The sequence below is a fragment of the Monodelphis domestica genome, chromosome 6, assembly GCF_027887165.1.
Source record: "Monodelphis domestica isolate mMonDom1 chromosome 6, mMonDom1.pri, whole genome shotgun sequence".
In the NCBI taxonomy this organism is placed as follows: domain Eukaryota; kingdom Metazoa; phylum Chordata; class Mammalia; order Didelphimorphia; family Didelphidae; genus Monodelphis; species Monodelphis domestica.
Window position 1 is genome coordinate 79,975,492 of NC_077232.1, and position 24,213 is coordinate 79,999,704.

Genomic DNA, 24,213 nt, shown 5'->3' on the forward strand with positions numbered 1-24,213 from the left:
CATATCTCAATGTTTACAAATTTAAATGAGTAAAATTCAAATTGATAAAATTTGATGCGAGTCTTGAGTTATCTCCAATATTTCAGGCTTTAATTTATATAAGGTAATCAATTGTTGATCACTTTGTAAAAATAAGGTGAAAAACTCAATACCCAAGGGACTGCAGAGAAGTAGGTATTCTTTCACATTTCTGGTGAATTGAATATTAACAAAATATTCTTAGAGAACAAACTAGTGGTAAACAACAAAGGTCACAGAAATATTCATGCTCTTTGGTCAATAATCTCTATTGAGAATATACCATAAAAGAATTCTCATTAAGAAAAAAAGGAAAATGTATATCTGTGTATATATATATATATATATATATATGAATATATACAGACACAGACATATATAGTCATTTTTTAATTCAAATAACTGGAAACTACTTAAATGTTTGCAAATGTTTGTATAAGTTTCAGTATATTACTATGTAATGGAATATACTACAGTGCCAATAAAAATGATAAATTTGAGGAACCTAAAAAAATTGGGAAAGATATGCCATAATGTGAAGCAAACAAAAGAGAACTAGAAGAATATATGCACTGTGACCATATAAAAATATAGAAATTAGCTAACAAAATAGGAAATAAGCAGTAATATACATGCTTTTTATTAATAAACATATAGAATTTAATTCATTTGGTCTTAATGTTTAAAGTTGCATGGTCACTTTAAAATTTTCAAACACTTACATATAACACCTATTCATTAGACGAATTGGCAATAAATACAGTTCTCTACTATCCCCTTTTTAAGTAATCGTATTTACTACAATTTTTTCTTTAAATGACACAATTAATTTTTTTATCTTACCTTGCCAGACAGGGTTTGAAGAGTCTCCTCTGCCCATTTTATACGTGATTGAAGGCTACATTTGTTTGCTTCCAATTGAATTAATTGATGTTGGCCACAAACATAAGCCAGCTGCATCCTAGCCATCTCAAGCCGTCTCTCCTCATGAGCTTCATTATCATTATCATCATAAACAGATGATGCTTGTATATCAAAAAGCTGAAAATTTTCTTCATTTGAACTTTCAACTAGTTCCTGTATACCTTGGAAGAAATGTTTTTTGGTATATGAAGTTAATGCTACTGTGCTTTGTCCTTCTTGGCTTAAGTATTTTTCCAAGGCAAGTTGAGATAAAAATACTGGTGGTGTTCCTTGTTTTCTCTCTAAACAACCAAAGAATGATGCCAATTTCTCAACTCCATCAATAAGATCTTGAAGTTCATTAGTTATCTTAGAATTTACAGCATTTAGAAATCCTTGACTCTCCTTTAAATTTTTAGCAACTTCTTCTTCTTTAGCACTTAACTGGAGTGATCTATGACTATTTGCTGAAGCTATCAACTGGAATTTACCACGTCGCTGAATTTTTAGATTTTTTAACTTCTGAAGAGCTTGGAGTTCAGTCTCTAACTTTTCTAGCTCAACTCCTTCCAAACTAGATGCTTTTAGATCAGAAGTTTTACGAGTTTTAAGAACTTCATCCAATGCTTGTTCTTCTAGGATGGGCTTGCCAGATTTTTGAAGGGTGCTAAAAGCTTGCAATTCTTTTTCAGTCAATACATGCTGTTCATTCACATTTTTACAGAACCACTCCAAAAAAGATTTATTTTCAACAGTTTCAAATAACCAGTCAAAATCTTCTCCATTAAGATTATCACTCTTTGGATAACCAATTTTTTTTAAAGTATCCACAAATTCATTTCCACAACTCATGTCTTAACTGCCAAAACTCTTTGTTATGAACAGATTATTATTCAGGTTTATATTTTTTAAGAATCCAAGCAACAAGTACACAGGATACTGATTTCACTTTAAATCCATTGGCAAAAAAAACAAGATATTTTTCTTAAAAACTATAGTATTTCCTATGAAAAAAACCAAGTATTAGATCACAAATGAATAGGTTGTATAACCAAAATAAATTTGTGTAATAATAGCACATTATTTTTACATCACTACCTACCTACAAAGTGGATAACAAATATTTGATGAAAATTAAGTAAATGATTTAGACAGTAAAAAATATTGATTTTAGAGGGTATGACAAATGACACACACCATTTTAGCTCCTCAATACCTACATTACTTGTCTGTCAAAATTTAAGATTCTGGTGGAAAGCATATTTTTTCATACAATCTGCATGTATGATAGAAGAAATATAAATCAAACTTTCATTTTAGTTTCATATCAATCCTTCTGCAAACCCCATCCTGATTCCCCCAATTGTTAGTGCCCTCTCCACAAATTATGCCTTATATTTTACCTGTGAATATAATTTTATCTCCCTGGTAGAATATAAGCACCTTGGGGAAGAGAAGGCCTCTCTTCTGTCTTTATATCCTCAGCACCTAGCACAATTATGAGGAGCTTAACATCTGAAATGAATTTACAACCAAGGAGAGTCTTATTTATCAAACTAGAAAACTCACTTTATTCAGGGAAAAAAATAGCTGAAAATTTTCCTGCAATTTCTAATACAACATTATTAGAGTTTTGCACTTGGAACAAATAGTCCAAATTCTCAATTGACCCCTGAAAGTTCTCCTAAATATTTATAGTATGTGTCGCAGTCTTGTCCAATATCACTTCAAATTACAAACTGTATCCTTCTCACCACTCCTTCCCTAAAAGAAAACTCAGATTAAAATTTACAATAGGCATTGGAAAACCTAGATACTATCATTCAATATATTAATAGTCTATAAATCACATATTTCCAGATCAGTATCCTTAAAATACTGTGTGCTTAGTATTCATAAGGAAAGCAGGCTGATTATTTGAAATTTTTATTCAACTTTTAAATTCTTAAAGCAGGGATTACCTAGGAAATGAAACCATTCTTTAAAGTATATTACTTTCAGGAGCAACTAGGTGGCTCAGTGGATTGAGAGTCAAGCCTTGAGACAGGAGGTCCTAGGTTCAAATCTAGCTTCAGACACTTCCTAGCTATGTGACCCTGGGCAAGTCACTTAACCCCCATTGACTAGCCCTTACTGCTCTTCTGCCTTAGAATCAGTACAGAGTATTGATTCTAAGATGGAAGGTAAAGGTTATTTTGGAAAAAAAAAAGAAAAGAAAGTACATTACTTTCAACAGATGCATTATTTAATGTTCAGAAGTGGCTCAAGTTACTCAGTTTTCATAAGATCTACATTCTGAAAGATGAACTTGCTAGCTATCTTCTCCCACCCCCAGCCCAAGAAAAACTAGACACTTCTTCATCAATATGGGTGAAGTACAGTTAAAGTAGATTCAACAAACATTTACTAGGTTCTAGTATTTGATTAGTTCTTTCCAACTCCCTCAAGTCTTTTAGGGATCATGGAAAAAACATATACCTAAAAGGTAAGTTTGTAATTTTAAATTATAAATTTGTAATAATATAAAACAGCTAGGTCAATCTTAAAGCTAAAACAAAATGTGAAATCTATGCATATTTTATCTCAGAAATTATATACCAAAATTGGTTACCTGTTAGCTTTAACTGTCACTCTTAAATTTTAATTTATACTACAGGAATGTGCCTTCCCAAACTGTAGATATCATCAAGAGAGAAAAAACAATCCCTGTAGAAAGAAAAAAAATTGATTTAGTGTCTTTTTTTGTTTTTTAAGAAACTCAAAGGGTTTTGATCTACTTATTCTATCTAGAAGGCTTTCTCACTTATGATTTTTGGTCTCCTATGAAATGTTCTTGCCACAAAGACCTCTTGTAGGGACCCTTAAACTATTACTGCCAATAGTGTCTTTCTTTTCTGAAATATATTTAGCCTTTCTTATTTTGTTTCAAAGGCTATGTTTGCTGCTTTTTTTTTAACCCTTACTTTCTGCCTCAATATCAAGCAAGGGCTAGACAATTGAGGTTAATAGTGACTTACCCCCAAGGTCACACAGTTAGGAAGTTTCTGAGGCCAGATTTGAACCCAGGTTTTCCTGACTCCAGGCCTCACACTATATCCACTGTGCTACCTAGCTGCCCCACTGTTTGCTTCTTAGAATGTTGTAACTTCAAGTGTAATCATTCCTCTGGGAAATGTAAATTAATTGGTATCACTGGACAGAAAATATATACATATATATATCCAGAGAACAAGAGAAAGAGATACATTACTAAAAGTCTTCTTCCTCCATCCTACCCCATTCTGAACTATATATATTAAAAGTGTATTTTCCTTTGCTTAATGAACTGGGCTACATTTAGAGCTAGAAACTCAAGAGAAAAAGTTACAAATATCTTAATCAGAGATGTTTTGCTCCTTGCAACCTAAATAGCTAGAAGAATATTCAGTGCTCATGGCTGGGCTGAGCCAAAATAACAAAAATGACAATACAACCAAATTTAAATTAGATTGCAATACTTTATCAGTCAAATTATCAAGAGGATATTTAACAATACTTCAAAAATAGTAAAAAAATTCATTTGGAAAAAAAAACAAAGAGAACTAGAATATCCAGGGAAATGATGAAAAAAGGCAAGGAAACAGAGAGAATAGTACTTTCAGACCTCAAACTAGATCATAAAGAAGCAGTTATCAAAACTATATGGTGCTGGTTTAAAAAATAAAGATCAAAAGGACAGACTAGACAAGGAAAAAATTAGAAAAAATGGATCTCAACTCAATGTTTAGTAAGTGGAAAACATAAATTACTTAAGAAAAAACTCTATTTGACAAAATACAAAGTATTTATTTATTATGTGAGGAACATCAGAAAGAAATCTGACAGAAATTAGGCTTATTAGACTAATATTTTTATCCCATATTCCATAATATATTCTAAATGGATATAGGATAAAGATCCTAATTTTTTTTTAATTAGAAGAAAAGCAGACTGTGACAAGGAAATCACTTTAAAAGACTGATATATATTAATTTAAGGTCGCCAAGGAATTCAGCTATGTAATTCCTAAATGAAAATTCAAATCAGCAGTCAACCTTTTATGGAGTTTAATCACAAACAGGAGGAAGAAAGGAATTAGAGATAGAGAGAGAGAGAGAGAGAAAGGGGAGAGAAGGGAATAGGGCTTAAATACCCCTTCTGTTTAGGCTGGGCCAAAAGGCCCAAGCCCTTAGATAGCTGGGGCAAAGAAAAGAGATCAGTCCCTATTACTCACGTGACCAAAATGGAGAAACAGTCTCAGAGGCCCCCACCTTCAGCTTCCTTCAGAGCAAGCTTCTCAGAGCACACTCCAACCACTCAGACAAACTCCTCAACCACCACCTCCTGAGTCTTCAGACCCCCCTATCTTTAAGGAAACCATCCAAGTTCCCTCCCCTCAGTTCTCACATCTACCAATCACTGTCCATCAATTTCCCTGTGCCAATGGAGGCTCTAGCTTAACCCAGGACCGCCCAGAGGTCTCTGGCTTTGCACATGTCTGTTGAAGGTCATATTTTCAAATAATTAAATCTTTGATCTTTTGCTACAGCCTTTCCTAAATCCTGTTAACCTGAGTAGGGTAGAGATTGGAATAATTAAATTTTGATCTATGCTGCAGCCCTTCCTCAATCCTGTTAGGACTGAGTAGGGTGGAGATTGATTCCAAGTATCTCCATTGTATCAATTCTAAAATCAATCATGACTCAAAGAAATTCCTGTTCTATGCTTAAGCATAGGTCGAAGTCCTTTCCATTGGTCAGCAAAAGGTTTCTGTCCTAAAGTAATCTTAAGAAGGGAGGAGGAGGAACCTCCCATGCCAACGGGGTTCACATTCCAATAGACTGACTATCAGTAAGAAATTTTCCAAGTATGAAATTTCCCAATGGTGAAATTTCCAACATTTATAAGTCTAAGGAATTTTAAGGTTTACAAAACTATATACCTCTCACATCTATGGGTAGGAAATGTGTTTTTAACTGAACAAGGAATAACAGCAATTATAAAAGACGAAATAGATAACTCATTACATTCAGCTGAAAAGCTTCTGCACAGGCAAAATTAATGCACCTAGGATAAGAAGGAAAGCAGTCCATTGGGAAAAAAATCTTTGCACCAAATTTCTCTGATAAGAATTTAATATCCAAGATATGTAAATAAATAATTAACAGATATAGATATAACCAATGGCCATTCTCCAATAGATGTGGTCAAAGAATAGGAATATTTCTCAAAAGAATGTTAAAGTATTAACAACCATATGAAAGTTTTTCAGATCACTAATAATGAGAAATGCAAGTAAAAATAATCCTGAGGGTTCCACCTTACATCTTGCAAACTGGCAAAGATGACCCAAAAAAAGGCAATAATCAATATTGGAGGGGTTGTGAGAAGATAGGCATATGGGTACACTGTTGGTGGAACTGAACAACCATTTTAGAATTATGCAAATAAAGTGACTAAACTATTTATTCCTTTTGACCCAGAGATTCCATTATAGGGTTTATATCCTAAAGGGGGAAACTGATAAAAAGAAAGTCTTTATATATACCAAAATATTTAAAGCAGTACTTTTTGTGAGCAAAAAACTAAAAATTAAGTAGATGCCCACTGAATGAGGAATAAATATTCTGCTACATAAATGTAATGAAATATGCAGGACTGTAAGATGAATCTGAAGTTCTACATGAACTGATGCACAGTGAAATAAACAGAACCAAGAAAACAATACGCACAATGATTACAACAATATATATCGAAAGAAACACACACATACAATCAGAAATTGATGTTGCAAAATTATAAAGAATAAAGTATGGCGCAAAGAAAAGATATGAAAAGACTCTCCCAAATCACTAATTTGCAGAGGTGGGAAGTTTGCAAATGTTATGCAATGCACATATATTTAGACTTTTTAAATAAATTGATTAACTGTGCTTCTTTTTCTTCTCTTGACTTAAAAAGAATGCTATTTGTTATATGGCATGGTGCTCTAGAAGGGAAAAAGAGGTGGTTACCAAAGGAAATTCTGATGATATAAAAATCAAAAGAAATTAATAAAAAAATTTTTTTTTTTAAAGAGAGAAAGAGTGCAGGGCCATCCTAATACTGGTCAGGCAATGTAAAAGCAGAATTCTTTGGGGAAACTAGTGCCCATATTAAGTGCTGCTATCCTGTATACTATATTTATACAGTCAAACCTTGGCACATGACAATTTCAAAATCTGAATTTGATATCTGATACATTTTGATGAGAAAAAAATTTGATGCAGTAGTCACTGTTTGCTTGGTATTGAATGCACTTGCTAGAACTTATTGGCATCATAATCTCTGAAAGCATTTGCTCACTCCAGCTGAAACAAAGGATCTCATGTTGAGTCTTGGCATAGCTCTCTCACAGCACAGAAACATAAATGAAAATCACTGAATAGGTTTCTTGTAAAACTTAAACCTGGTGAATCTCAAACAGGACTCAGTGGTGTTAAGGGATGGGAAAAAAAAAAAGAGAAAGAACTCCAGAAGGGCAACTGCCCTCAGATAATAATATCCTCTTCTGGACAATAACATTTCTCTTCTCCACCATCCCCCAGGTCATGAACTCATCTCAATACCAGTAAAGTTAAATTAAAATTAATTTATTTAATCTAATTATTGTTTCCTATTTATGTCTATAAATTATTAATGTTTATTTAGTAAAATGCAGCTCCATTAATGCAAATATCGCATTATAAAATTTGTATTAGCTTTTTCTTTATATAACTGGGTATACCTAATATACCATTAGGTATAACAAATATTTATTATTAATATAGATTCATTATCTATGGTGCCTTTAAGCAAAATGTACTTTCCTTCCTTATATCTAAACTGTTTCTCTTTTGATGATTGCCTTCTCTGAGACCTAGATAGTCAAGACTATTTGACTGGACTCTGCTGAAGTATAACAGATTCTACTTCAATCTATCATTTAAACTCTGTGAGCTTTTTAAACAAGATATTGCTGAGAAGTATTATGGTTCATGCTGCTACAGTTTTTATTCCATTAGCATATATAGGTATGATTGTTATAGTTTTGACCTCCACAATATCCCATTATGTTTCTTTTTCTCTTTGCCTTCTCCTATGTTCTTTGTAAAAATAATGATAAAGGGAATGAAATCAATAATAGTAATCTATAGTTGGATCTAAAGCTAATCTTCAGAGTTTTCTTCTTTTCATCACCCAATTAGGCCTGTTGTCTATTTCCTGACTCCTATCCCTCTATCTCCGTTTAAGAAAGGATTATAATTTAAGAATATCTTGAAGGGCCAAACCACACCAACTGACTATATATAGAGAGTCTTCCATCTATGTGGAATTTACTTATCTATGAGCATGTTACAGCCTTATAGTAGAATTTAAGTTCCTTGAAAAAAGAAACCATATTATTTTTTATATATGTATCCCCAAGTCTCCCAGAATGCCAAGCTCATTTTCTTTTTTGGGTCAGATGCTTGGTGCAGAGAACTCCTAGAAGAGGAAATTCTCTAAGGAAGATGACCAATGATCTCCAACTTAAAGCATCAGAGTTGTCCAGGGCACTTTGAGGTAAGTGAAATACCTTGAGTACATAGCCAATATGTGATACAAACACTACTTAAGCCTAGGTCTTCCTGACTTCCAGGCTCTCTCTGTACCCACTAGGCCATGACCACATCTCTTACATCTGACAAACACATAGTAGACCCTTAATAAATGTCTCTGGATTAATGGATTGATTCTCTGGGTTGTAGTTTTATGAACAGAGTACAGACAATGAACATTATAGCTGAAAGGATCCTGGAGAAAGATCACTAATCTAAGCCCTCCACTCTATGTGGAAACTGCAAACAAACTGGTTTTCCCATATCACATAATTAATGGCAGAATTCAAAATAGAATTCAGACACTACCTAGTTACTCTACTATTTGTTCAATCACTGAGCAAAATATTTAAGGGCCTATTATGTTCAAGGCACTGTGCTGTCAACTCATTTCCTTTAACTATCATCATCCTTAGAAAGATGATTCCCAAATCTACTGACCTTTCTTTTGAGGTCCGTTAATTTATATCCAGCTATGTGCTGGAGATTTCTTTATGATGTCTCCTTACCACCACTTCAGTTTTTTAAAAACTTCTGCAGAATCCCTACTTTTACACTGTTCATTATCTCTACAACAGTGGCTCAAAACCTTGGAGTAACTTTTCTTTAGGCATCCATTTCCAAATAGTCACTAATCTGTGTCAACGTACTTCTCAACCTTACCTAACAGTATTTCTCAACACAACTTTCCGTTTTGTGAACTCTTATAGTAATTACAGTTAATATTACACAATTTAGAATTTAAATGTTTAATAAATATGTGTTCTATCCCTCCCACTTGATTATAAATTTTTTGGAGAGAGGGAATGAAATATAGTACAAAGTAACAAAAAAAAATTTGTAATGGACAGCTCATGTTTTACTACTTACTAGTTGTGATCTCATGTTACTGAGGTAACCTTTCTGAGATTCATCTTCCTTATCTACAAAATAAATTCTTCCCAGCCCACATCAGATTTGTTGTTAGGAACAATTGATAAAGTGTAAAAATTCTTAGAAAACTTTAAATTATTATTAAAAGGTATGTGTAGTTTATAAAAATCAGGCCCATAACTTTAGAGACAAACTATTTATCTACCTAGTGCTTCTATTTAGCACGGTGCAGACATAAACTTAACTAGCTGACTGAACATAAACCTTCTTTGAAAAATGCCTTACCTTCTGTCTTATAATTGCTATCAATTCTAAGGCAGAAGAGTGATAAGGGGGCTAGGCAATTGGGGTTAAGTGATCTGATGAGGGTCAAATGGATAGGAGGGTCTAGGGCGAGATTTAAACTCAGGTCCTCCTCACATCAGGCCTGGTGTTCTATTTGTTGTGCTACCTAGCTGTCCCTAAACCATCCCTTTCAGCCCAGCTATTGTGTCTATTCACTGTTTGTTGGAAAAATGCAATTTCATGCCCTCAGTTCAAGTTGTTCTGTTCTGAACTACCAGGGCCTCTTTCACCTTCTAGAGAAGTAATAGCAAACCTTTTAGAGATGGAGTGCCAGGGCCCATCCCCCCCATGCCCAGTGCTATGCCCCTCTACCCTAGATCATGTGCTGTGTCCCTCCCCCCACCAAGTGCCAAGCATACCCTGTTCCCCCTTACCCCACACAGAAGAGGAAGAAAGTGCTCCCATTGGGCTGCTAGGGAGAGGGGTGGGTGAAGTGAGAAATGTCCTCCTGTGTAGAGAGGGGAAAGGGAGTGGCCCAAGAACTCTGCTGCCCTCCAATTCTGTCATCAGGCATGGTGGGCAGAGGGAAGGGAACAGCTCCACCAGAGTCCCTCTGCCTTTCCTAGTAAGGATCTGGGGTGGGGGTATGGGTGTGGCTGTGTGCCCATAGAGAGCACTCTATGTGCCATAGGTTTGCCATCGCTGTCCTAGAGCAATACCTAGAGCAACTTCAAGCTTTCAGTCAAGCTCCCCTGAGCACTCCAAAACAGGAATTTTTTTTTTTAATGAATGGAATGGGATCAGTAAGTTCTTGAGCATGAAAGAAGGCAGGTCTTGCTTAGGAAGTGTCAAGAGGGGATTGACTCTCCCCTTGTCTACTTTTAAATTTAATCAACCAAAAGCATAGACACCCCTACTTAACACTAAGAAGGGGAGGCCCACAAGCCATTTACTAAAGTGGGTGACAACTCCAGAAGTGACTGACCACCCTCTGTCCAGTGCCTTTAGTCATCATGCTGGGAAGCAACCCTAGTGGAGAGGCAACCTGACAATTGCTCCTTCGACTAAGTATACTGAAGACCCAGAAAGTAAGTTCTTGCCAACAAAAGTGTTTGGCACTATCAAAAAGTTCCACATCATAAACTAATAGCGGAAGTGGTATTAAAGAAGCATTACTATCTATGTCACTGCACCCTAAAGTCCTCGGGACTTTCCATCAAACCTGCAGGTGAAACCTTTCATATAGTGTTCTCTTCCCCCAACATAATGTGAGCTCCTTGAAAGCTGAAAGCAGGAACCAGTTTGCTTTTCTATGTGTGTCTCCAGCACCTACTACAAGGGATGAGAATAAGTAAGCCTTTATATTGTGGCTACAACGTACCAGATGTCGGGCTAATCCCGTTACAAATATGATTACTGCTGCAGCCAACCAGGGCTGCGAATTGGAACAGAGACTGAAGGGAGGAGAGGAGAAAGATAGACAAGTAAAGGTACGGTGAGAGGGGAGGTGAGAGCCAGATTGTGGAAGGCTTTAAACATTCGATTCCACCGTTCCACCCAGTCAAGAATTCTGCATGCTGTTACCCAGAATGTTAGGTGACCCTTCCAATTTGATAGGCCCATAGTCTATGCCTTTATGCAAGTCGTAGGTGAAAATGTTACACAGCACATAGCCAAAGACATTTGTCAGAATATGAACTACTTGAGGGCAGAATTGTTTTATTTCTGTCTTTTTTATCTCCAATTTCGGCACAAAGAAAGAGGTTAGATGTATAGCGGCACTTAGCGCCGTGCTGGCACATAATAGGCGCTTAATAAATGTTTACTGGATCTCAAAGAAGATCTCAAAGCACCTTACGACTCTCTCTGGTGGTCGGAACATCCGTGACTAACGCACTCAGGTTTCTAGTAACGAGGCAACTCCGACTCCAACCCTGCCTGAAGGGAAAGAAAGCGCTCACCGCTCCCTGGAGGAGAGAAGCCCGGAGAACGCCACCCTCAGCCCCGCGCGAGACACGACATCCCCTGCCTCAGCCACTCACCCTCTCACAGCTCCCGCGCTCTCCAACTGTCGTTCCTCCGGCCCGCAATGCCTCACGGGAACGCGACACCGACCGACATGCGCAGGCGCAGACTCCAGAGCCGGTTCCGAGGAACGCACGCCAGACGCACGCACGCACGACGCGCCTCGGGAGGGCCGAGAAGGTAGGAGGAGAAGGCGGATCCTATGCGCGCTGCCATATCGAGGAAAAGAGTTGGAGTCTGAGGAAGAGCGAATAGGAGGGGAGAAGGAGGGGTCTAACGGTGCAGTCGTAGTAAGGACAAAAGATGGGGAGGGCGAGGAAGAGCGAATGAGGGGGAGGGGGCGGAGACTAACCGCGTAGTCGTTCGAAGGATAAGAGGTGGGAAGGCCGAAGCTGGGGGGGGGGGGGGGGGGGTAGAGGTGTCCGGGACTGGCTCTTGTAAAGACTGAGTTCTGCCCAGTCCCAAGGGTTCTCGAAACAAAAACTTGCTGGAGTCAAAAGACTGTGGATGTTCTCCACCGTTTGTCCCCGAACTACTTTTCTTTCTGTACCGTATCCTTCTCTATGCTCATCAAAAACAACTTTATGTCCCCGGGATATTACCCGTTTTGTTTCTTTGTACCTTTGATTCTTTATCATTGGAATGTCCCACTTAGGAACTCCTAGAACTCTTAACACCTTATCTCTTCCTCTAGAAGAAAGCTTTCCTTTCTTTCAAAGCCAAACTCAGAAGCTATCTCTTTAAAAAACAACCACCATTACCTTCTATATTGAATCTAAGGAAGAAGAGCAATAAGAGTTAGTTAGACAATGGGGGGGGGGGGTCACAATTAGGAAGTATCAGAGCAAGATTCGAAACCACGATTTTATGTCTCCAGACCTGATTCTATACACTGAACTGCCCCCAAAAGCTTTCTTATGGAATTGAGGTAACCTGATGTGTGCACAGAGAGCTGGATTTAAACCCAGAATACTTGATTCAGAGCATACTTCTGTGAGACTAGGAAAGTCGTTTCCCTTCTAATTTTCTTCCTCTCTTTGGACACCCTTCCAGCTCTAATCTATAGCCCTGTATATTCAGCATATAATTTTTCTGTTAATTATCTCTAATTTATTCTGTAGGTAGCTGTATGTACATAATTTCATGTTGTCTGCTTTATTATACTATAAACTCATTGAGAACAGGAATTATCTTTTGCCTCTTTTTAATATCACCAGTGCTTAGCGCAGTGCCTGACACTTAGAAGGTAGTTAAGAAATGCTTTTTGACTGATGTTCTACTACTCTGCTTACCTATAGTTGTTTGTATATCTCAGCTCTTTTACACAATCTGTGAACCACACAAGAGCAACAACTATGTAAGCTATATCTTTTATCCCCCTCATTGAATATCACAGGACTAGGTATACAGGAACATCCCAGTAAATGTATGTGGAATAAAATGAAATTGAATAGAAAAAAGATTAAGAAGGCCATCATCTTTTTCTGTGTCCCCCACAGTGCCTAATCCAATATTATATATTTACAGATAAACTCAGATACTTCCTAGCTGTGTGACCTTGGGCCGGTATTTAATGGCTATTGCCTAGCCCTAATTCAAAATTGATTCTAAGGAAAAGAAAAAGAAAATATTTCATTTTAGCACAATTAAATGGCTTTCAATAAGCACAGCTCTGAAATACCACTATTTTCTGTAATTTTCACTTAAAATACAAGATGTCTTTGCACCATCTCCTGGAATCATGTGGTCATGACAAGTGAAATATTATTACATGCAATTCAGTATGTACCATATTTGTATGATATTCGATTGTACAGATTCAAATGTACAGATTCAATTCAGCAAATATGCTTTTCACCTTTCCAATCTATACCAATAGAGCTGCCAGTGTTAATCCTAAAACAGAGGCCCGATCATATCATTCCTCTGCTGAATAAATTCCAATGGTTCACCATTATTTCTAAGATCAAAATATCAAGGTCTCAATTTGTGAAAAATAAAGAATACCCCAAAGTGGTTGCATACATTTGAATTTGCAGTATTTGAAGTTAAAATAATGTAAAATGTGGTCATTGGTTCTAGCCCAATGGAAATAAATATTCAGTATACATTTGAATAATGTGACCACTTCAGAGGATTCACACTCATCAGGACCTGACCAAAAATTCCTCTACTTGGTATTTAAAGCTCTTCATAGCCTGGGCTTATCCACAAACTCCCCTCCAAGTTCTCTATAGCACAGATAAATCAACTTTTTTGTTGTTCTTGACACATACATAATCTCCATCTCCCATCTCTATGTTTGCAGTGGCTGTTTCTCTATGCCTAAAATGCACTCCCTCCTTACCTCTGCCTCATGGATTCCCTAAGGATTCCCTAATTCCTTTTAATACCTAAATCAAGTTCAACATTCTACATGAGGCCTTTTCCAGTCCTCCATGATGATAATATCTTCCCCTCTGGCCCACTTCAAGTTATCTTTTATCTATAGTGTAGGTGCTTTTATTTGTACATATTGTTACCTTCATTAAGTAAGATAAGCTTCTTGAGAAAAAGGTTGATATTGTGGGAGCAGCTAGGTGGTTCAGTGGATTGAGAGTCAGGCCTAGAAACAGGAGGTCCTGGGTTCAAATTTGACCTCAGATACTTACTAACCGTGATCCCCAGGAAAATCTCTTAACCCTTATTGCCTAGCACTCACCTCTCTTCTGCCTTGGAGTCAATTCATGTATTGATTTTAAGATGAACTGTAAGGGTTTAAAAAAGAGAGAGATTGTTTCACTTTTGTATTTCTATCCCCAGTGCTTAGCAGTGTCCTGACTCAATGCAAACATTTAACTAATATTTGCAGATTGATTGATTTTATTGATTGATTGAATGGGGCCAGAGAAATGAGGAAAGAACTGGACTCTCACATCCATTTTGTCCATTAGCTGCCTGAGGGAAAAAACCAGTGCAACCCGTGCCCTTAATCTGTGGAGCTGTGCCAAGAAACCCAAGATACTTAATGCTTTGGCCGCTGCTATGAACACTAAATCATGTAATACTCTGCTGCCCATGAAATAATGGAAGCTGCTCCAGCTCCCTGGTACAAAATGGCAGCATGAGACCAAACAAGTTGGCTAAAAGCCAACACCAGTGGTCCTATAGAAACCACATGGGAGAATTGTATAACATTGGGAGATGGTGGTCTGAATGATTGTGGTTTGGTTTAGTATTGTGTAACTCCTCCCCTCTGTCCAAGCCCCAATCCCTTGTTGGCTTTATCCCCTAATGGATAGTCCTTTGATACTGTATACATGGAGGGAGATGAGATTTGGTTGGCTAAGAGACTTCTGAGAGAAAATGATGTGGACTGAAATGTCCCACAAGCCCTGCAAGTAGCTGTACACAATCAAAAGAACATAGAAACCATAATTAGTTGATTGGTATGGGGCCACCTTTCAGTAAGACATATGAGATGCTTAGTTTTACAATTATGAGAAAACTCACATCAATCTTTAGACATAACCAAGGTCCTTGATTATTGGGGGTGACCAGTCTCTGAGTCACACAGAACTAGGTTCAAACAATGCTCAATTTCTACACTCACTGGCTTTCTTAGAGTCTGCACAGAAAAGCACAAAACTTGACCTCACATTGCCCCAAAGTATTTAACACATCATTAGAAGTCCATTTACATTTCAGTTTGTACCCCCCCCCCTTGGACAAACAGAGTAAACCATGAGTAAAAGTGACATCAGGTCCTTAGAAACACAGAGCAATAACTGCCCAAACAAATGACCCCTTCCTTAGTAACTAATGAACATAAAAAGCAGTCCTGAGAACTTCTACCTACTCTCTTGCTCTCTCTTACTCTTTTTCTTTCTTACACTTGCCTTTATTTACCATATCTCCTTACATTAATTACTTACTATGTTAGCTATACTGTTACTATATTTTCTTATAATAAAGCTTTTTTTTCCTTGTAATGGAGTCAATTTGAGCCATCAGTCAATTCCTTGGAAAAGACTCCAATTAGCCCTGCCCAGGTCACAAGCAAGAAAGACAAGCAGAAAGATAGGAGAGTGAGAGAGAGAGAGAGAGAAGAGACAGACAGAGAGACAGACAGAGAGAGACAGAAAGAAAAAGAGAAAGAAGGAACAGAAGTGTATGTGTGAGAGAGAGCAGGAGAAAAATAAGAAAAGATGAACTTTGAATGGTGAATGAGAAACTCCTTGAAAGCACAAGCATATGAAGAAAAGATTGTGGCCAACATATCTTGATTCTCAGCACCTGTACTCCCAGGGAGTGCTAAGAATAGACCCTTTGGGTGAGGTAACTAAGAATCCATCTCTCTTCTAGGTCACAGAGCTCCCAAACTCTTGTGTATTTTGTCACCTAAACTAATATGTATGGTTTTTCTGACCACTACTTGATTTGCTTGCTTTGATAAATTGTTTGCTCACATAATTTGTTATTGTCTTTTTATATAATATGCATATGGAAAGAGAAGATAAGTTGGTTGATATTAAACTGTCTGTTATCCTCCAAGTCTGGTGTAACTCTTTTGCCTTTGTGCCTTGCCTGCAGAGACAGGCATGAGAGAGCAATTTATAGTGACCAAGGAAAGTGGTTTTTACCTTGAAGACGGAAAGAATTATACTCTTAAGACTTCAAATATCTGCTATTTAATACATAGAAATATGATACCAAAATGATGTCCCTTTCTTAATATATGAGAGATTAAGGAAATTTTTACTATCATATCTCATGACTTATCCTAGCTTATTCAGGTAGAGTCAGAAGATAGAGGGTGGTAAGCAGCGTGTTGAGATAGAAATTTACTCCTTGAGTGTTTTTGACTTGGAAGTGGCAAACAGGGAGCTATGTTAGGGTGCTACAAGTGACTCAAGAAGATTATAACTCTAGAATCTGGGGCCAAGTGAATTCAATTCAATTCCACACACATTTATTAAGTGCCTAATAGATGCCAGCCACTGTGTGGGATGATGGGGATATAAATACAGAAATGAAAACATGCAAGACAGCAAAATCTCACCATCAAGTCCCAGTGTCCCAGGGCAGAGTTCAAGTTTCAGTAGGAGGTAGATGAAGGGAATGGCTAGAGTATATATGGCATGGTTTGGAAATGGCTAGAAAGGGATTGATAATGGAAGAAGAAGAAAAGAGAAATAGTTAAACCAAGATGACTCTAGAAAGTCTTCTCCACCAAGCCCTTTGTAGGAAGGGCATGTTATAAATGCTGTTATTGCTAATAATAATAACTACAATTATTATTAGCACATGGGAGACATCACTTGATTTACACCAAAAATAAGGTGACATTGTGCAGATCTAGTGTTATTACACTGTTTGTTAATATAAAATATTAAGGGCAGACATAGGGTATCACAAATCTGAATATAGAAAGTTTTCATCACAGTTACAAGTACCCCTTTAATCTCATACACTTTTCTCCTCCCTGACAGAAGACTCACTCACAAGCCTCACTTGTTCTCAGTCACTCCAGGGTCCAAGAGCTGTCCCTTAGCCTTTACCTGGACCAGACAATTATCTGTACTTGACAGTCCCACCAGGTCTTGTTCTGTGAATGTCTGTGTATATGAGTTTTGACTCCCTAGACAGCTAGTGAATATCCTGAGGATAGGGAGTGGGCCTGCTTCTCCTCTGATTCCACCAGACTTTGAACTACCTGAGAAGGAGGAGGTCTGCTCCTCTTCCTGAATCTCAGTTCAGGCAGAGCATCAGAGGGAAGCTGTAGATGATTAATTAGGAAGGCAAAAGTTCTGAGTTCTCAGTTACTGCCCAGTCACCAAAACCATCATAAATGTATGAGAATGTATGTGCATGTGTGCCTATATGCTATCTCTTCATTTCTCACTAGGTTGCATTCTTTTAGGCTCCACAAAGCCCCCTGTACCAAATACCCTCAGCCTTGCTCTGGTTTCCTCTTCTTTTTGTGTTGGTTTTCTGAATTAGATTGTGAGCTCCTTGAGGATAGTGACTGCCTTTTGTTTCTTTTTGAATTCCCAACTCTTAGCACAGTGTCTGGCACATAGTAGGTGCTGAATAAAAGTCTATTGACTGTGTATGTGTTTCTTTGGGAATTGTATATGTATGTATATACCTGTATATATATTTTTAAGTATGTTCTGGTAACAGGAGTTTAAGTGTACACATCCCCCTATTACATTGTGCAGACAAAACTAGGAATATTTATGCCTGGGGTAAGGATTAAAATGGGGAGGAGGGAATTGGCTGCAGTTAGGTAGCTTTCTAGGAAAGCCAGCCCTAGAGATGAGAGGGTTCAAATCTTGCCTCAGATACTTCCTAGTGTAACCCTGGGCAAGTCACTTAACCCACATTGCCTAGCCCTTATTGTTCCTCTGCCTTAGAACCAACCAGGTAAGAGTTAAAAAACAAAAACAAAAAACAACCACAGGGCAATTGACACAAAAGGTGCCCTTATTGGGGTGTGTAGGGGAGGAAAAGAAGAAAGAAGACACTACCTTTGATGGGGAGCTAAGAGAAGCTGTGGCAATGGACATTTTGACCAGAAATCCTGGGACACTGCTAGAGAGGCCACCTCAGGGAGAGGAAGTAGGCCATCTGATAGCTTCCCCTTTTTACTAATTATTAGTAGTAGGTACTAAAGTCAGTCATGTCTTCATATTAAGCATCTAAGAGGCCTATTTAGGTTGTAGGAAAATAGGATAAAAAACTACAGGACAAACAATGTTTTGGAGAGGAGACTGATAAAAGGCTTAAAAATATCCCCTTCCCCCCCAAAAAAATCCAACAATTATCATTAAAGTACAATAATTAGAGCTGGGAGAAACCTTTAAAATTCTTCTTTTTAGAAAGGAAAAGACCTAAGGATCCAGAATTGAGAAGCAGCTTACCCTAGATCACAGAGGAAAGTTTAATGGACTCACTAAAACTGTGGCTTGAGGCAATGTCAAGGTGGAGCCCAAATCTCAGAGACCCACAGATTGTTAGAGTTGGAATGGACCTTGGAGCCTACTTTGTCCAATTCCATTTTACAGAGGAGGCATCAGAAGGCTAGGGTCAGTGTTCAAGTAGGGACTGAGTAGAACCCAGGTCTCCTGGCTCTCAGGTCAGCATTCTTTCAGCCAGATTGCTTAAATGTAGCTTTCAGAGCACTAGCCTCTGGTCTCATGATTCAGAAGTAGCATCTGAGTGGTAGGGAAGGCCCCCTTAGTTGTTCTCAGCTGCTCTTTGGCCCCAGTTTCACCCATTCCAAGAAGAACAGCCTCTTTTAGGAGCAAGAATCTGGCCCAGCTCCTGTTTGAAATGATCACACTTTCCTTCCTCCCCCACTGTGGCTGCTGCTGCCTGTACTGAGGGGACCAGCTAATTAGGGCCTGAAGCTTCCCCAGCACCAGAGATTGCCAGGATTCATTTCACTTCAGCCATGGCCTGTGCCCTCTCTTCCCTCTTCTCAGAGGAATAAATGTCGAAGCCAGAGCTGTAGCTAAGCTACTTCCTTGCCAGAGCTGGTTTCAGGCCATCCTGGTACTAGCTCAGACCAGACACAGCTCTGCCCTTCCACCCCAGTTCTGTTCTGCTAGTATTGGCCTCCACCCCTACCTTCTTCCTTAGAGCACTACAATGAAGTCCTGGTTCTCTAAATTTCACACCGTAGGGAAAAGTGCAAATTACCTTTTCCTAGTTCCACCCCAAATCCTCTGTTGTACACACGTTGGTTTGGGGTTTCAGAATGTAGAGTGCTGAAAGGCTTGTTCTCTTTCATTCACCATGGCTCCTGCACTAGCTTGTAATCTCCTGGGAAAAGCACTCTGAACAGATGAGGACTTAAAGCTTCATCCTCAATAATACTGCATAGTCAGTAATATTTGTCTTGGGGGGATCCCTGTCAGCCTCTCCATTCTGTCCTTCTTCCTCCAGCCTTAGTACCCCAGGACCCCTCACTTTTGCCCCCTCTCCTCCCCTATCTGGGTCTTTAGGACCCTCACTTCCCTGACCCCCAAACCCATCATCAGAAAAGACTTGGAACTATTTACTTTTATGCCCTTCACCTAGGGCTATGATTCCAACTTGAGTTCTCTCCAAAGGGAGAGCTGCTCTGTCCCCCTGAAAAGGGATTCCAGGCAAGTCTACATTAAGAATGTTTTTCTTGAGTGAGGAGATGTGGAGAGAAGACCTGAATCAGAGTGGCACAGGTAGTGTTTAAGAGGGAAAGGTTATTCCCTAGTGGTCTTGAAATAATAATAGCTAGTATTTATATAACACTTTAAGCTCTGCAAATCTAATCTGATCCCAACAACAAATTTATGAGGTAAGTACTGTAAAAATTAAATTATATCTAGTAATTGTGAATCTTAAAATTGCTCAGACTTAGAAGATTTGATTAAGCTATTCCCCATTCTCTACAATGGAGGTACTTGGTCAGGAATGTTTTGAGAACTTTAAAATTACTCCGCCCTGCTCAGACAGTGCCTTAGGGGAAGATAAAAGTTGTAAACTCCTTACTGAACAATGAAAAGTTCCCAACTCATACTTATAGTGAAGCAAAAACCCTAAGCTAGATGGTCTATTTTACAAAGGGCAAGCTTAGCAAAGAGATGTGAAATACTCAGAAGATATAATCTAATCAGAGAAGGTGATAACAAAAGAAGATGTGAACTAAAAATGGACAGTCCTGGGGAAAAGCGTCTACTGTGATTGGTAGATGTGAAAATTTAGGGGAGGTGACACAAGAGAAAATTCTCTTTAAAAGGTCAGTAGTTCAGAGGAGGGTCTCTGAACTTAGTTGGAGGTAGTTTGGAGGAGCTGGGTCTCTGAACTGAGTTCAGGAGTTGAGTTCAGTTAAGGACTGGAGTTTTGCTTTAGGATGATCTTGTGGTGAGTGATAAAAGACTGACTAGTCTCTCTTAAGGCTCAGGCCTAGGCCATTTGAGGCCCTTCCTACTATTTTTTCTTTCTCTCTCTCTCTCCCTTCCCTTAAATTCCTTCATTTGTATTAATTAAAATCTCCATAAAACCCAGCTGACTTGGGTATTTTCATATTTGGGAATTTTTCCCACTGGGACCACTTTTGATTTAAATCAAGACACTAAAAATTATCTTTACAGTTTTGGCAATTCACAGTCTTGAAACCCACATTTTCACAGTTACATAATAAAATTATTATATTTTAAAAGGTTTATTAAGGATTATTAGAAATCAAGGATACAAAATAAAAAACCACGTGCCCATGGCTGATTAGCCCATTCAAAATACCTGCGCTTAGCTTACCACTATACTTTCTACATCATTGCAGTGGAAGAGCAGAGTGTGAGAGGTGTTATTGTCAGTCATATATCAATTGTGATCTTGCCAACGTGGAGACTCAGGTGAGATTATAGGGAATTCTGGAAAATACCAAGGACTTCTGGGGATTGAAGTCTAGGGTTCAAGATCTCCATTTTTACATTCCCCTTGAGGCCCGAGGAAGACTAGTCTCTTCAATGGATCTTGTAAACATACCAGCTATGAAATTACAATAATTTGAGGATAAGAGGAAAAGAGAACAAAACCAATAATTTCTAGGCGCACTGACAAAAAGCTAGTTGGGGGAAGTCCCCTTTGGCATAAGAGTATACATACAAAACAAATGCAATCAAACCCTACACAGTTCAAATCACCACATCCCAAAGTTCACTCTGGATCTTCTAGTGCAGCGTATGGTCTGTGGAGGCTTCTTCATGGTATCTTCTCCAAACAGTTCACTTTCTGAATTTGGAGAGGTAGCATGTTTCTTAACCTAAAATTATTCTCAAAAGGAATTTAAACTTTGCAATTTAAAATAATATTTTATACATATCCCCCAGAAGAGGGTGATTGAAAAACACAGGGATCATTTAGGGATGCATGGCTGAGTTATGAGGTATATGAATCAATTGGCAAGAGAAATCAAAAACATCAAAAAAATCCAAATTAAAAAAGATAATTCCTGGATGAAATATAGACTATCAGTCTTATGTGTAAAAATTCTAAGTAAAGGAAAAATAAATCTATAACAGGTCCTTGAATCAGGGCCCAATTAAAATGATTTAAGCAATGATGCATTTACCCAGTCAGTAGCCAAGACTACAGAAAGTTTGCCACACTATGAAAGACAGAAAAGGGACTAGATTATAGGAGCCAGGTAGGAGCCAAATCTGAGATACTTGGTAGAATGTGGAACAAGGAAGACCTGCCTTTAACACATGTTAAACAGCTGCAACCTTGAACCCCACACATGTTCAAGTCCTCTTGTCTTGGCTCAAAATTTTCATCAACCCCATCGGGATTGGTTGGTCTCTTTGACCTTGTGCTCGATTGGCACTATGCAGTTTAGTTTTGTGCTTCTTTGGCACTGTGCAATGACTCTTTTTGTATGCTCTTGTCCTGGAATCAGACAGAATCGTTAAGCAAAGTCCCATAATTTTTTAAACAATCAATGGCATCATTTATATAGTCTCAAGCTTTGGGGGCATGCATTGACATTATAACAAATATATTTTAAACTTATATTACTGCAAAATCAAAAAAGTTAAATAAAATCTTAATACTGGTGAAATGTGCTTCAGATATAAAAAGGAGAAGAAAAAAACAAATAGTATATTGCACATGCAAGAAAATATAATAATAAAAGAGTCTTAAAAATAAAAAAAAATAGCTTATAATCATTGACACACTGTGTCAGCTAAGGAAATATAGAATACAAGGTTTCTCACCAAAAATGAGATCCATTTCCTCTTCATACCTGGCCATGGTCCACTGTGAATGCAAAGCAAATGATTTTCACAAGGTAACAGTTTTTTTATAAAGAACAGTAGTACAACATGTAATGCACATTCAAAAAGTATCAAAATCCCCAAAATTCACAATAGCCCAGTTAAATACAATAGCAAACAAACCCACTATCATTTTTTACATGAGTCTGCTGTATGACATTTAAAGAAAATGGATACTTGTCACAAGTTTTTCAGGTGTGGCAATGTTTCAACCTTGGCTGAGATATTTAAAAACAAAGTAAAACTTATTTGGGTCTAGAACATCATCAAGAAATCTAGATATCATTCTGGTGAAAGAGTAAAGTGAGCTGAAGAGTTATAAATGAGAGATGCTCCCTTTTTGGGAGCCATCCAGGGGTACCATGCCCTGGGATTAACTTCCCAGCTCCTTTGGTCTGAGACTGTGATGTCCCATCCATTCACATTTTAATAAATGTGGGAGGTGGGGATTATAATTGCATTTCACTTCAGCTACTAAAATGGACCTTACCTCCTGTTAGAGGCAGGCAAAATGATCAGAGTTGTTGGGAAAAAAATCTAAAAATCATGTCTAAAGACCCCTTAAAATCAATTTGAGATATTTAGCTCATTAAATTTTCCAAAGGTTGTTATACAATTGTAATCAGTTTTTGATGAAGTCCGTCCATCCTCTATGTGACAATTTACAAAGCCAAAATAGAAAGAAGTCCTTTTTTTTTTAATATGGGCTTATTTTAATAATATTTGCTCAGTATAGTTATAGGGGAAAAGCAATAGAATACAACAGTGGTTAAAACCCAGTACATTAAAATGATTCAGTGTAACAAAATAGTATTGAATACATTAATATATGAACTTAAAACCATCAAAATTAAATCTTAAACAAAACAATCAGAAAAATGCAATATAGAGATTTTTATAAAACATTGGCGTCTGAAAAGCCTTAAAAATATAACCTTCAGTCTCTTTAAAGTTTGGTGTTTTTTTTTTTAATCAGTTGAGATTCCATTTATCAGTACTTTGGAATTCCCCATATCAAGGAAGAACATGGGTTTTAGGAATCTCAAATTGGGCAGTCCCGAAAGGCCGAAAAGCCTTGGTAGGAGAAACGTGGCTTAAAAAAATTATCTAGGCTATCTTTAAAAAAAATTGAGAAGTTCTCGTCCAATCTTGTGGTTGCCATTAAATGTAAAATTTAAATTATGTCTCTATAATAAAAATATTATATTTTATATGGTTTATATTTTATGAGGTTTATTAAGGATTATTAGAAATCAAGGATACAATATAAAAACCACATGCCCATGGCTGATTAGCCCATTCAAGATACCCATGCTTAGCTTACCACTATACTTTCTATATCATTGCAATGGAAGAGCAGAGCGTGTGGGAGGCTATTGCCAGTTAAATACCAATTGTGATCTTGCCAAGGTGGTGACTCGGATGAGATTATAGGGAATTCTGGAAAATACCAAGGATTTCTGGGGATTGAAGTCTAGGGTTCAAAATCTCCATTTTTACATTACTATTATTATTGTCCCCATTTTAGAGATGAGGAAACTGAGGGTGAAAAAAGTTAAGTGACTTGCTTGGGGTCACATAGATAATAAGTGATTGAGATAAGGATTCAAACTTCAATCTTCCTGGCTCTGAGTTGAGCACTCTGGCATATATCATAGTGGAATATG

The 24,213-nt window shown here is 37.6% G+C and overlaps 1 protein-coding gene across 12 annotated transcripts in view; it reads right to left on the reverse strand.

The window, feature by feature from the left end:
• The window catches only part of LOC100022326 (DNA polymerase nu), a 479,612-nt gene extending 467,665 nt beyond the window's left edge, over positions 1-11,947 (reverse strand). For 5 of the 12 annotated variants that reach the window (XM_056802319.1, XM_056802316.1, XM_056802317.1 and 2 more), the window contains exons 1-2: positions 11,759-11,945; positions 3,533-3,627 (exon numbers count right to left, since the gene is read on the reverse strand). Coding sequence is in view for 3 of the 12 variants with exons in the window: in XM_016423361.2 (XP_016278847.1) it covers positions 862-1,773 (912 nt within the window). In the remaining 9 variants the exon portion in view is untranslated. The other 7 variants (XM_056802318.1, XM_056802314.1, XM_016423361.2 and 4 more) reach the window with 6 other exon arrangements.
• Between the last annotated feature and the right edge of the window lie 12,266 nt (positions 11,948-24,213).